General features: G+C 53.3%; 4 protein-coding genes across 4 annotated transcripts; 1 reads left to right on the forward strand and 3 right to left on the reverse strand.

The window, feature by feature from the left end:
• Nucleotides 1-643: 643 nt before the first annotated feature.
• On the reverse strand, nucleotides 644-1,375 carry J4E82_006629 (uncharacterized protein; the record flags this gene model as incomplete). The annotated part of the gene is made up of 1 exon (XM_051732885.1): nucleotides 644-1,375. The coding sequence occupies one exon, from the start codon at nucleotides 1,373-1,375 to the stop codon at nucleotides 644-646; it is 732 nt and encodes a 243-aa protein (XP_051587278.1).
• A 2,300-nt stretch (nucleotides 1,376-3,675) lies between these two features.
• On the reverse strand, nucleotides 3,676-5,275 carry J4E82_006630 (uncharacterized protein; the record flags this gene model as incomplete). Its single annotated transcript, XM_051732886.1, has 4 exons — nucleotides 3,676-4,762; nucleotides 4,811-5,040; nucleotides 5,091-5,152; nucleotides 5,206-5,275. The coding sequence occupies 4 exons, from the start codon at nucleotides 5,273-5,275 to the stop codon at nucleotides 3,676-3,678; spliced, it is 1,449 nt and encodes a 482-aa protein (XP_051587279.1).
• Nucleotides 5,276-5,896: 621 nt separating this feature from the next.
• On the forward strand, nucleotides 5,897-11,271 carry J4E82_006631 (DNA-directed RNA polymerase II subunit RPB1; the record flags this gene model as incomplete). The annotated part of the gene is made up of 4 exons (XM_051732887.1): nucleotides 5,897-6,253; nucleotides 6,319-10,610; nucleotides 10,634-11,174; nucleotides 11,239-11,271. 4 exons carry the CDS (start codon nucleotides 5,897-5,899, stop codon nucleotides 11,269-11,271), a joined length of 5,223 nt encoding a protein of 1,740 aa, XP_051587280.1.
• A 1,142-nt stretch (nucleotides 11,272-12,413) lies between these two features.
• J4E82_006632 (uncharacterized protein) lies at nucleotides 12,414-13,778 on the reverse strand (the record flags this gene model as incomplete). The annotated part of the gene is made up of 3 exons (XM_051732888.1): nucleotides 12,414-13,421; nucleotides 13,475-13,602; nucleotides 13,658-13,778. The coding sequence occupies 3 exons, from the start codon at nucleotides 13,776-13,778 to the stop codon at nucleotides 12,414-12,416; spliced, it is 1,257 nt and encodes a 418-aa protein (XP_051587281.1).
• Between the last annotated feature and the right edge of the window lie 386 nt (nucleotides 13,779-14,164).

Here is a 14,164-nt window from a genome sequence, read left to right on the forward strand (position 1 = left end):
CCGAGTGAATGCGGTACTCTGTGTTGGAAGTTGCCAACGGTTCTCAGGCAAGAATCAAGGGCATCCGGGCTTCTGTGAAGCTATCGTCACAGATACATGCATCATTTGATGGACAGGGAGCTTTGCTGTAGGTAAAGCTAGCAATGAGGTGCAGTGCAAGTGGTACGTCAATGAAGGTCCATGGCCGGAGGTTTGGATCCAGCCGAGCTATCGGTGGAGATCCCCGCAGTCACCACGGGGATGATAACGCCATCCAGGTCACGCTCACATTGATCCCGACATGGACGCTAGACACATGGATCAAGTACTTGTAGTCAGTTATTGATATTCGATATTCTCAGAATGTGCTATGCAAAGCCCCTTTTTCCTCGCCATTCGGAAACCAGGTCCATCTCTAGTACATGTAGCTGTCCAGCGACGTGCTTGTGCGCCAGACACCATGCTGCCTGTGGCAAGCCGTGGAAAGTCCCAAATTACGCCTTATACATAGTTATGCAATGCGCTCCGTGAACGCCGAACAAGACAAAGAAAGCAAATTGATGTAAAAAGACATGTCGCAAGAAATAAAGTGATGTGAGGCCGCAACAGGCGCAAGCCATATTACAAGTCCATCAAGGAGGACAAGACCAATGATGGGCAAGACTCAAGCGGGTATAGGGGCGGGAGAGCTTGCCATGCCGTTCATCGCTGTCGGCACCGGTGTACTGTCACCGTTGAGTCCGCTCTTGTCGCTGATTGCGCTGCTCTCGTCCTTCAGCTTGGAGTCGCTAGTGCCAGTGCTGTCGCTCTTGACGTCGTCGGGAAAGGCGCCTTTGCGGCCTGGCTGATAGGTAGGCACTTGCCACATGACGCCGGTGAAGCTGCGGACCTGGAATCCCTTCTTCTCCCATCGACGGCACTTGGCCCCTGACCTGTCGAGGGCGCGCAGGCGCTCGTTGATGGCTCCCAGGTTTGCCTTGGGACCTGCCTTGTTGATGGCTGCGGGTGTTGGGAAGGGCCCCTTGGAGTTGGGGTCGTTGATCATGTCGCCCATCTTCTTCCTCTTTGGCCCTGGCTTGGCCTTGGGTTGCTTGGGCGGTGTCGCGGCGCTCGAACCAGCCTCCATTTGCGCGGCGTTCCGCTTGCTACCGGGCTTTGGGCCCTTCCTCTTGGCGGCGGGAGGAGCAAGCGACGAGGGCGTGCTTCCGTCCATGTTGGGGGTTGAGTCGGCGGGTGTGGCAGCAGGCGTGGGTTCGTTGATTTGCGGCGCAGGCGTTGGCGGAGATGGCTTGGCCTCTTCCTTGGGTGGTGGTGTAGGCTGGCGTGAGAATTTGTTCAGGTGGTCTGGTGACAGCTTGAGTGTGACGACGAGGGTCTTTGGTGATTTCGTGGTCATGTTCGCGTGCAGGCCGACGCGGTGGTGGTGTGTGTAGATGGCTGCAGCGGATGGTGGCAGAGCTGGTGTTGGGGGGTTTGGCCTGCAGCGGTGAGGGCAAAAGACAGTGGCTCTGCCTGTCAGCGCGTTGGCGTCTCGGTGGCTAGGGGGAGCAAGCCTGGTGAGCCGTGCTTCACGTAAAGTCGAGAAGGTATCGTCGGGCAGATGAAGCGCGCCGATGCAAACAGTTGGGGGGATGGGGACGAGGATGGGAAGGGAGAGTGGGTGGTGAAGAAGGTTGCCGCAAAGGCAAAGAAAGGGCTTCTTCGGCCCAGCTGGGGTCGTCGGTGTCCCAGATCATATTGGTCGCTAACGTCTTCCTCTTCGCTGCCGACACTCACAAGAGGTGCCCGCAGGTGAGGACGCACGGGCCAGACACGCTAACCCCCTTTAGATGTCTGGATATCCTAGGACAAGCTGTTTATGTCTTTGATGGCATCGAATTATCACTTGCGCATTCCCTTTTGCTGTCCGTCTGCTTGCTTGCTGCGCCCTTCCTGTTTTCCGCGTTCTGCTGAGAGGTCCGTGTGGCATTGAAGCTAAATTGCGCGTCCCAATCCAACGGCGGTAGAGAAGCATCGCGCATCGCCCACCTCATTACCTAGCTCAAACATTCTTTCGTCCGAGACAATCAGATCCCTCCGTAAAAGCCGCGTCTGTACTTGGCCTTTCCTTGCGTTTTTGCTCCTGCCTGCACTGCGTCGCGCCTTGCATCCTTGTCTACCTTCGCACCGTGCGAGTCTCAGCTCGCACTTTTACCGCTGACTCTCCTGCATCGCCCCTTGGCCTGACCACGATCCGCAACCAAGAAAACCCGTCGACAACCAATGCCGAATGACGTTTATGAACATGCCGCGGACCCTACTGTAGCTTACATAGCAACTCTCGACAAGTACTTGCTGTTGCCGTTGGTCTAGGTCCTTGTCCAGATGGGTTCCGTACTGCCACTATCAAATGATGCGGGTTTCTGTTTCATTACTGTCTGCGCATTGTGAGGCGACGCAACGCCAGCCGAAGTCAACCCGTGTCAGTATTTGCAGATTGAACGGTTGACCCAGTCACGACCATGGAAAGGGGGTTTCTTGGTTATCAGAACATCAATAGGCTTTTATCAATATGCGAAGAGAAAAAATGGTAAGGATGTCATACAAGTTCCACGGCGTCAGAATCTGGTGTGTTGTCAGTCTTTCTTCAACTGTAGATACTTAGGTAAAGTTCTTGTGATTTATGCTACAACTTGTTCAATTGGCGCGTACAGAAACTCTTCTAGTCCTTACTTGACGTCCCTTCGACGCGCTATTTAATTAGTTCGTGTTCAGATGGTATAATGTACATAATTGGAATTGAGGGCTGGTTTTTCTACTGAAAACCATCGCTTTCCTGTATACAATTTCAAGCAACTTTTCCGGCATTCTGAATCCTACTGTCATGCTCACTACTCAATAGAATTTACATTCATGGAGGGAATACATTCAGGCTTAGAATTGTCTCATAAATTATTGGCACCATAAGACAGATTTGTATAGTACATACCGTGTGTTTCCATTAAGATGTTTCCAAAAAAAAAAGACATCAAATGTTCTCGCACAGCAGGGTCTTCTATAACGTAATAAACGTACGATCAAGTCGTAGTATGACGTGTTGTGGGAAGGCGACCATTTAGGTCGTTTCCAGGGTTTTCTTCCACAAGGAGCAGTTTCCGGGACAATGAAGTGATCCTCCGTCGCAAATACTTAAAGTCCAGATTTAATATAGCCTTGGCAGCGGGTTTTCAGCTTGTGAGTCCTTTGGGTCCAGTTTCACTGTGATCGGCTAAGAGCATCGTAATACATTTGCCTTAACGGTAGTACCATACTTTGTGTGTTGGTTGGATGAATAATAAATGAATGGAGCGCAACGATCAAGGTAGCGGCGACAAAAACTAAATGGTTGAAATTCAGACAAGAAAATCAAGATCAAGGTCTCGTCTGAACACCTAACTGAGCTCCTCGACAGCTGCATGTGAAAAACATGATCATTATCTCAATGTGTTTATGTCTCCGTAAAGAACAAGCAAAATTGTGAACTGGCATGACTTTGTATTAACACTGTATTTGCTATGGCGCCTTCTTGTCCCCTCATACGGTAGACTATGGCTCAGATCAATGCTCATCTTACAAAACTTATTAGTGTAGCGCCCCTTGACGTGATGGGAGACATGCCAGACGCTTTGTCTCGTACAGCTTTGCAGCGAAGTAGTCGGAAATCGCTTCCTGTTATCATCATCCGGCTCGCCGTCTTTTAGTACCATTCACTGTGGTACCGTTAGCTCTTCGTGCCTCATCACCACTAACTGCCACCTCATCGTCGTTCATCCATTCTCTACCAGCACCAGGACTGCGCCGTCTGAACTGACCAGCACCGACTGCCACGACTTCGTCCTCACTATCACTAGCCTCTATATCCAACAATACGGGCATCCTGAATTCTGCGTCTCCTATAGCCGGTCCGAATTCTGTAGCCGAGGTCTTAACTGGGTCTACGGTGAGAACATCGACTTCTTCGTCTTCGGCGTTTAGACGTCGCTTGTGTAGCTCCTCTAGAGGCTGTATGTCGAACTCGTCTTCGCGCTCGATGTATTCTACGTTCTCTTCTACTTCGACGAAATCCGGTGCGAGGGCAGACCAACGTTGGGGCTGGAGAATGGACCAGAGCCAGACGCGACCAGAATCCACTCCGACAGCAGCGACGAAAGGTCGGAATGGGTGCCATTCGACCACAGACAGCTCCTCCTTGGTGCCTTCCAGGATCTTGACCAAACTACCTTGTCCACGTTCCCACACGTAAATGTGATGATTCATCCAGGTAGAGGCCGTGACGTATTCGCCTGAAGGACTGAATGATACATGGTTCCAGGAAAGCCTCTGTACAAGATCCTGGAACTTATGTTCAACTTCCAGCTGGAGTGTGTCGAAGTCCAACTTTGGGTCGCTCAAGTCAGGTAGATGAAGTGTCCTGACGATACGATCGCTGGAGTTGAGCACAACGTCTCTGCCCGAGGGCGTCAAGCGAATGTAAACGATGATGTTGTTGGTGACCCTGAAAGAGTAGCGTACTCGGTGCGTCTCGGTCTCTATAATGTTCAGCCACCCCTTGTTTGTGCCTGCTATGATGTGTTGGCCAGTGGGTGAGAAGAGCGTCATAGTGGTCGTCTGCTTGGCATCCTGGGCCGTCTGCTTCTCGGAAGCGTTCTCGCGTTCTATGTCGGTTCGGTGGGGCGCGGACGATAGGGAGTGCTTGACGGGGACTTCCTCGGACATGTCGACGATGACAGGCTGGTCTTCGAAGAGGGCAGCCACAAAGACCATACTAGACTGAATTTAGCGGGCTGCCTGTAGGCATCATGTATGTACTTACTGGTTCTTTGGGTGCAGCTCTGCTATGAAGATGGCTGCCTCAAAGCGGACAGTGCGCACCCGCGAGCCATCCTTCAGGTCCCATAGCACACACTTCCAGTCCTGCCCAGCGCTGAGAAGGTAGCGATCATTCGTGGACCAGCTGAGCGACTGAACCTGGCGTGTGTGGCCGCGAAGCTTGCGCGCGACGCCGTTTGTCTCGATATCGAATATGACGACTATGCCGTCGTGCTGGAATCCAATCAGCGGAAATCACATGTAAGGGCGTGACATTCGCGTACCCGTCCGGACGCAAGCAGGTCGCCGCGGTGGCTGAAGCGAATTGAGGTTGAATGGCCGCTGCCTACGCGTTGTGAGTCACTGCAGTGTATAGTCAAGTCGACATATTAAACTCACGAAGGCGGCCGGTGATGACATCGGGGCAGTCCTGCGCAAGGACAAAGGGATCAACCAGCGAGAGATTCATGGTCGTGCACTGCAGACAGCGGGGTGTGCAGAAGAGCAAGCTCAATTAGCAGCATCTTCGCAGACGCGACGGCTGTTGTCCATGAAGTGAGAGTCTGGCGCGCAAAGTGAGAGTTTGGCGGTGGCAGTCAATCCGCTCTGGTCAGCCCTGGCGAGCGCAGTCGGCACGTGAGGGCCGACTAGTGTCAATGCGGCAGGAACTGTCTCTTTGTCGCCTTCTTGCTTCTACCAGAGCCACGCCCTCACCACCACCCCACCCGCCATCACCAACGGCCGCTCCTTCATATTTAGAGCGCGTCTTCTACCTCGCCGACCCCAATAGTGCTCACCGGAGCGCTTTTAATACGCGCGCAAGACTCCCGTCTTGAGGCGCGCCCAAGCGAGCCCCCGACCCCCGTACAGCCCTTTTACACGGGCGCCACTCTCCGACCGCATCTCTTCTCGCGCGCGGCGCGCATTACTCCATTTAACATCAGGAGCAGCCGTCGACATAGCTACCACGGCAGCCCAATTTACTACTTAATACGCGGAGGAACCGCCCGGCGTGGCCACCGCGACCGTCGACCGCTAGACAGGTCTCTAGGCTTCCTCTCACCCACAAAACCCTTTCACTGCCGCCAGCATGCCTCCGGGCGCGCCCCAGGTGTCGAAATGTCCGCTCCGGACCATCAAGGAGATCCAGTTCGGGCTGCTCTCTCCCGAGGAGATCAAGGCCATGAGTGTCGTCCACATCATCTACCCGGAGACCATGGACGAGCAGAAGCAGAAACCGCGTGAGCAAGGTCTCAACGACCCCAAGCTCGGCACTATCGACCGCATGTACTCGTGCGCCACGTGCAAGGAAGATATCCAGACCTGCCCCGGTCACTTTGGTCACATCGAGCTGCACACACCCGTCTTTCACGTCGGTTTCGTTGTGAAGATCAAGAAGCTCCTCGAGACCGTGTGCCATACCTGTGGTCTCATCAAGGCTGACTTCGTAAGTCTTCCCACGTGAAGACAGAGACTTCAGACTCCTGGATTTTGTGCTAACTGCAATATCAGAACCATCCTGACTGGGCCGCTGCCGCCAAGACCAAGGATGCGAAGAAGCGTTTTGACAAGATCTGGCGCATGTCCAAGGGCAAGACCGTGTGCATGCAGGACGTAGACGACGGAAGTGACAAAAACAAGATCCCCAAGATTCCTCACGGCGGCTGTGGCAGCAAGCAACCTGACTCCATCCGCAAGGAGGGCTTGAAGCTCACAGGCACCTGGAAACAGAGCAAGAAGGACGACGATGACGGCCAAGGTGACCGCAAAGAAGTCATTACACCAAAGCAGGCACAGACCATCTTCAAGCTCATGTCCGACAACACACTTGCACTGCTCGGCCTGAACGCCGACTACGCACGTCCTGAGTGGATGATCCTCGATGTTCTGCCAGTGCCTCCGCCTCCGGTTCGCCCCAGTATCTCCGTCGATGGTACCGGCCAGGGTATGCGTGGAGAGGACGATTTGACATACAAGCTAGGAGATATCATCCGTGCCAACGGTCGTGTTGCAGAATGTCAGCAGGAGGGTTCACCTGCTCACGTAACAGCCGAATTCGAGGCACTGGTCCAATACCACGTTGCTACCTACATGGACAACGACGCCAATGGTGTTCCACAGGCCATGCAGAAGTCCGGCCGTCCGCTCAAGACTATTCGTGGTCGATTAAAGGGCAAGGAAGGCCGTCTTCGTGGTAACTTGATGGGAAAGCGTGTCGATTTCTCCGCACGTACTGTCATCACTGGTGACCCTAACCTGTCTCTGGACCAAGTCGGTGTGCCCCGATCCATTGCACGCACTCTGACCTACCCTGAGGTTGTCACCAAGTTCAATATCAGCAAGCTGACAAACTTGGTACGCAATGGTCCCAACCAGCACCCTGGTGCCAACTACGTCATTAAAGCCGACGGTGTTCGTCTTGATCTTAAGCACAACAAGAACCTTGACGACCTGCGGCTGCAATACGGCTGGAAGGTCGAACGCCATATTGACGACGACGATGTCATCATCTTCAATCGTCAGCCCTCTCTGCACAAAGAGTCTATGATGGGACATCGTGTCAAAGTCATGCCCTACTCCACCTTCCGTCTTAACTTGTCGGTCACATCACCCTACAACGCCGATTTCGATGGTGACGAGATGAACCTCCACGTTCCCCAGAGTGATGAGACTCGCGCTGAGGTTCAAAACCTGTGCATGGTTCCCAAGCAGATTGTATCGCCGCAGAAGAACCAGCCCTTGATGGGTATCGTGCAGGACACGCTTCTCGGTGTTTACAAGATGAGTCGTCGTGACAACTTCATTCCTATTGAACAGGTCATGCCTATTCTCATGTGGGTACCTGACTGGGATGGCATCGTTCCAGAGCCAGCCATTCTGAAGCCTCGACCACTCTGGACTGGTAAGCAGATTATCAGCATGGCCTTCCCGCGCGAGGTCAACATTGAGAAGAAGGAGGCCGACTCTAAGCCCAGTGCGTACAATGACCTCGTCGACAAGTCATTCTGCATCAAGGGTGGGCAACTTCTCTTTGGTCAGGTCACAAAGAAGATTGTCGGTGCTTCTGCAGGCGGTGTTATCCACATCATTTTCAACGAGCTTGGACCGGATGCAGCAGTCAAATTCTTCAACGCCTGCCAGCGCATCTGCAACTGGTGGCTTCTTCACTATGGTTTCAGTTTCGGTGTGGGTGACACCATCCCGGATCCGGCTACCTCAGACAAGATTGCCAACGAGATTGCAAAGTCCAAGGCTAAGGTCGAAGAGATTATCGAAACAGCTACCAAGGATGCGCTCGAGCCTATGCCTGGCATGACGATCCGCGGTACGTTCGAATCCAAGGTACAGAAGTTCCTCAACGAAGGTCGTGAGGGCGGAGGTACTGCAGCTCAAACGAGTTTGAAGGATTTCAACAACGTCGTGCAGACTGTTGTCTCAGGTTCCAAGGGTTCTACCGTCAACATCTCTCAGATGGTTGCCCTTGTCGGTCAACAAGCTGTGGAAGGACAGCGTATTCCCTATGGCTTCAAATACAGGACACTGCCGCATTTCTCAAAGGACGACTACTCGCCAGAATCCCGTGGTTTCGTCGAAAACTCCTACCTTCGCGGTCTCACCCCTTCGGAATTCTTCTTCCACGCCATGGCTGGTCGTGAAGGTTTGATTGATACAGCAGTCAAGACAGCCGAGACTGGTTACATCCAACGTCGTCTCGTCAAGGCGCTCGAAGATGTTATGGTCAAGTACGACGGAACCGTGCGTAACTCCATGGGTGACATTGTTGAGTTCATCTATGGTGAAGATGGTCTGGATGGCGCCCACATTGAGAGTCAATCTATGGATATCATCATGGCATCGGAGGCCGACTTTGAGGCTGGGTACAAGCTCGACGTGCTTGGAACCGATCACCCAGAGATCCCAGTTACTAAGCTTGAGGGTGCTACCATGTTCCAGGGTGATGTGGAGGTTCAGCGAGCTCTGGACGAAGAGTTTGAGCAGATCAAGATCGATCGTGAATACCTCCGTGCCACTGCAAGCGACGAGGACCTCGAGTCTTTCCAGTTGCCTCTCAATATCCAGCGCATGATCCGGTCAGCTCAGGCGCGGTTCGGCATCAACCCAGAGAAGGCCGTTAGCAACCTTAATCCTATCGAGACCATCAGGCAAGTCAAGGAAACTCTCGAGCGACTGGTTGTCATTCGTGGTACCGACGAGCTTTCAAGAGAGGCTCAAGACAGTGCAACGTATCTGTTCAAATCCCATCTTCGCGCACGTCTTGCGTTCAAGAAGCTTGTCGTTCAGCACCGCCTAAGCAAGGAGGCTCTGAACTACGTTCTCGGAGAACTCGAAGACCGTTTCCTCAAGGCAGCTGTTGCCCCTGGTGAGATGGTAGGTGTTCTGGCTGCGCAGTCCATTGGTGAACCCGCCACACAGATGACGCTCAACACTTTCCATTTTGCCGGTGTGTCCTCTAAGAACGTCACGCTCGGTGTACCTCGATTAAAGGAAATTTTGAACATTGCAGCCAACATCAAAACCCCATCCATGTTGGTTCGCCAGACAGATACAAAGGCCACCCAACAGGACGCCAAGCGCCTGCGAAGCACAATCGAGCTCACGACTCTCCGTTCGTTGACGCAAGCGGTTGAACTCTACTACGACCCTGACATCCAATCAACGCTTGTTGAGGAAGATCAGGACATGGTTGAGTCATACTTCATTCTGCCTGAAGAAGACGAGGTCATCGAGTCACAGTCCAAGTGGCTGCTCCGTATCATCCTTGACCGCAAGAAGCTGTTGGATAAGAGTATCACTATCGGCGAAGTTGCTGGCAAGATCAAGGAAGAGTTCAAACCTAATCTGGCGGTTATCTTTAGTGACGAGAATGCCGATGAGCAGGTCATGCGTGTTCGTTTCATTTGGGATCAGAACCTCCAGAAGGATGATGAGGATGAAGATGAGCGTGACGAGCGATGGATGCGCAAACTTGAGAAGCATCTGCTTGACGATGTTACGCTACGTGGTGTACGTGGTATTGAGCGTGCTTTCATTCGAGACCACATCGTCACAGTTGAATTGCCAGACAGGTCTTTGGTACACTCCAAGAGCAAGGACGAATGCAAAGAGTGGGTGCTTGATACCACTGGTACTGCTTTGGCCGAGGTGCTGGCCATTGAAGGTGTGGATGCGACCAAAACCTACTCCAACTCTTTCATTGAGATTCTTGGTGTGCTTGGAATCGAAGCTGCACGTGCCGGTCTACTCAAGGAGCTGGGTATGGTCTTGTCCTTTGACGGTTCTTACGTCAACCATCGTCACATGGCATTGCTCGTCGACATCATGTGCCAGCGTGGTCTTCTCATGGCCATCACCCGTCATGGTATCAACCGTAACGACACTGGTGCCCTCATGCGTTGTTCTTTCGAAGAGACTGTTGAGATTCTTCTCGAAGCGGCCGGCTTTGGTGAGCTCGACGACTGCCGTGGTGTATCTGAGAACATCATGCTCGGTCAGCTGGCGCCTATGGGTACCGGAGAGTTTGATGTCGTCATGGACAATGCCATGCTTCTCACCATGGTGGAGGACAACTCCAAGATGATGGGTGGTGCTGCTGGCGCTGGCAACTACCTCGACAACGGTGCTGCCACGCCGTACGACCTAGGATCTCCCACATACGAGGGTGGCATGGGCGTGGGCTCATATGATCAGGTCTCGTTCTCTCCTATAGCTGCGGCTGGTGGAGGTGATGATCCAGGCGGCTTCACTGCCTACGGAGGCAGCTACGGAGGTGGTGGCTTCAGCCCGTACGATGGAGGTAGAAGTCCAGGAGGCTCGGGTTTTACTGGCATGTCCCCCGGTTTCACCAGCCCGGTGTCTCCGGGTTTCTCGCCAACTTCGCCCGGTTACTCGCCCACCTCACCAGGAACCGCCAGCCCTCGCTTCGCCGCAACATCACCCGGATACATGGCTTCGCCTACGTCCCCGCACTACTCTCCAACCTCGCCTCGATACGGATCTCCTACATCACCGTCGTACTCACCCACATCTCCGGCTGGCTACTCCCCGACGTCGCCTCAGTACTCTCCTACGTCGCCCAACTACAGCCCAACGTCCCCGACGTTCATGGGTGGCGCGACTTCTCCAGCGTACAGTCCGACATCACCACAATACAGCCCGACGTCGCCGCAGTACAGTCCTACAAGTCCTCAGTACCAGGCCACCAGCGACAGGCGTTCTCCGACTTCACCGACGTCACCGCAATACAGCCCGACGTCGCCACGCTACTCGCCAACGAGTCCGGCAGGGTCCTTTTCTCCGACCTCTCCGCGCTACAGCCCAACTTCTCCGGGCCCAGCCTACTCTCCTACGTAAGTCTTTTTGGTCATAGTTGTAGACACCATCGCCATACAGCACATGCTAACTGGGCTCCAGATCTCCAAAGCAATAGCTGGCTTGATGATGTAGGCAGACTTGTTTCATCTTTTCTTAGTTGTGTATGAAAATGTTTCCTCTTCCATGGAAATGATCCGGGTGAACTCTTTGGTGAAGTCGAGCAAGCCGTCAACTCTGCCTGTTTCCCTTCGTCAAGAGTTCAACCTGACTCGATCCTTTCTACCCCATCACGGCTGGTCTCGTACGGCATGTCATGTCTGCAATGTGGTCGTTCCTTTGACTAGGCCCACGTCCGCCTCGCTTCTATCGCATGATGCTGCTCAACGACTGATGGGCTTCTTTTTTCTCATTGTACAACACCACTATTACCGAAGCTGCACTCTTTGGCGGCACCAAAAACCTGTTTTCTCTTCTTGTCACGCGGCTCAAGATTGCATACACACCCTCAAGTTCAGTGGGGTAGTCTGGCGTTTAATCATTTGCTTTCATTCCTGCTTTGATTCACACAACATATCTGCAACAAGCACAAAACTGCGAGGCGTTTGGGTGTGTGCCTTTTCATCATAATCGGAGGGTTTCAAGAGATGGACCATTTGCAAGTGTCACGTTTAGACAAATCTTTTCCTTTTGCTAGCCCGCAACAAATTGCGCAAAGGGGCTTTTCGCAGTTCTTTTTGGTCGAGGAAACGAGACGAGGTCGCGATCTTGATGAGTGGCAGTCTTTAGGAAGGAGATTCAGATACGAGTCGCACAAGCATTGGTCGACTGACTAGATAATAAGAAATTTGACGATATATTGTCATATATGGCTGTGTTGTATAGACAAAAGCAGTGGTGTGCTACGTGAAATGTCTCCGAGCCCAATGCATGTCGGTCAAATCGGTATTGGTATTGGTGATGGCATTCGTATTGATAGTGAAGACGTTTGATATCAAAGACGCGATGATAAAGACAAAATGATAATGATAAAGATGTGATGACAAAACCGGAGAGAGACAAACGCCGCAGCCCTAAAACACGACAAACCAATCCTCAGTATCTGGTGGTACTGGCGCTGACAGCCTCTATACGTCAGGCTCGAAACCAAGACTTGGCTCGAGCTCATCAAGCCTAAGATCAAATGCATACACGTCTGCAAGTCTCTCCAGATTACGCCAAACGCCCGACATGTACCTCTTCTCATTCCTAATGGTTAAATCATTACCAGGGCTGCCCTACAGCACGACTTTCATTGCATCTCGCGGATGACTCTCGTTTGGACAGTATGGACACTTGAAGCGCGATCCTTTGCTGAGCTTCTCAAGTGATTCCTGTGCAATGACATGGCCACAAGGCATCATCATGGGTGGGTTTGCATCGGTGCTCTGCTCTTTGGATACTGGGCACACAAAGATGCTGTGGAAGTGGTATTGGCTCGGTAGTGGTATCTCAACGGGTAGTTCGTCTTGGGTCGTCCATTCGGTGCGCTTCTCCTTCATGATGGACTGCATCTTGAGGAGGTAAGGGAGTGCTATTACGCCAGCCGTCGCGGCAATAAAGAGGGGTGAGTCGGCACTCAAACCGAGTAAGGAGCAGAACTCGCGGTTGAATGAGTGTGCTACTTCTTCCCAGGCACTGTCGTTGTAGAAGAGGCGGCGGTATGGCGAGTCTTCAACGTTCTGCCAGAACGCCATTGCACCTAGCAGTTGTTGAATTTCTCTCTGGTACCGTCTCTGGAAGGGAGCAAACTCGCGACGTGCGTATGCCCAGGCATGCAAGGGACCGCTAGGACTATCGTAGTCGTCCATTGCTTCGTCTTGGCTGCCACGGGAGTCGAACAGACAGACAAACTGCAAGCGACACAGCTCAAATTCAAGGTTGCTGCCACGCGCTTCTAGGACATCACTCCGCTCTCGCGCCCACTGTATTGCCGGCTGCAGATTCCGCTCATTGCGCAGTTGGTGCAGTATGTGGTACATGTCGGCGAACTGTTGTTGCAGCTTCTCCGAGTTGAAGGTTCCCTCTGCGAGATCCTTCTCCCATGCTTCTCGAATGTAGGGGTTTGGTGTGTTGAGAGTGGGCTCGGGATGTGGCGGCTGGCGGCTGGCTTCTTGCACAAAGGTGGATGCTACGTCGAACTGGCCTTCGCGGAGAAGGTGCATAGCAATAGCGCGGTTGATGAGCGAGGGGTGCGATGATAGCGCATCGTTGTCGGCGGAGGGCAAGGGCTTGTCCTTGAATTTCTGGTATATTGTTAGGACTCTATCTTGAGGGTTGCGCGAACAGGGAAGCGCACCTTGTCGAGTGCCTTGCCGTACTTGTTCAGGCCGGCGTAGACTGGCTTGAGGTCCTTCTGCACCGTGTCCAAAGACTTCTTAAAGGGGTCTTGGAGTTTGGCGAGGGTCAAGGGCGCCGTCTTGGGATCTGGTCGCGCACTGGTTAGCAAGCTGTATGGCCCTGTCTACAGGAGAATTCCTACCCGCTGCGATCTTGGCGCGAGCCGCAGTGAGCATGTCAAGCGCCCTCTGCACATGTTCGATGCTGGTGGAGAGGTTGGCGCTGCTCTCCAGCAGCTCCACTTGCTCGCGGAGGTCGTCCATGGCGGTGGTGATGGTGGTGGTGGTGATAGTGAATAGTACGCGCGTGAGCGATGGTTACGATGGCACGTGAAGCTTGGGGCTGGCAGAGCAAGGTTCAGCTGGCAGTGAATAGCTGTTGTCTGGCCAGCAGAGCGCTTTCCCACTGTCCATGGCCGTCGTGGGTTTGGGCCGGCCGGGGTTCTTGTCGAGCTCGCGATGGCTGTTGCCGCGGGCATGACGTGTGGGGAAACAGCGCCGCCGACCGATGCTCCGCGCCCATCACAAGCTCCGACCTGTGCACAACAACTCTGGCCTGTACTGACGCCTTTGAGCTTTCCAGATGCAGCAACACGGAGCTGGCGACTGCTGGAAACATGCATAGAGTGCCGCTCGATTCGCCGTCTGCC

The sequence above is a fragment of the Alternaria postmessia genome (assembly GCF_024291825.1).
Source record: "Alternaria postmessia strain BMP 2775 chromosome Unknown scaffold_40, whole genome shotgun sequence".
Lineage (NCBI taxonomy): Eukaryota > Fungi > Ascomycota > Dothideomycetes > Pleosporales > Pleosporaceae > Alternaria > Alternaria postmessia.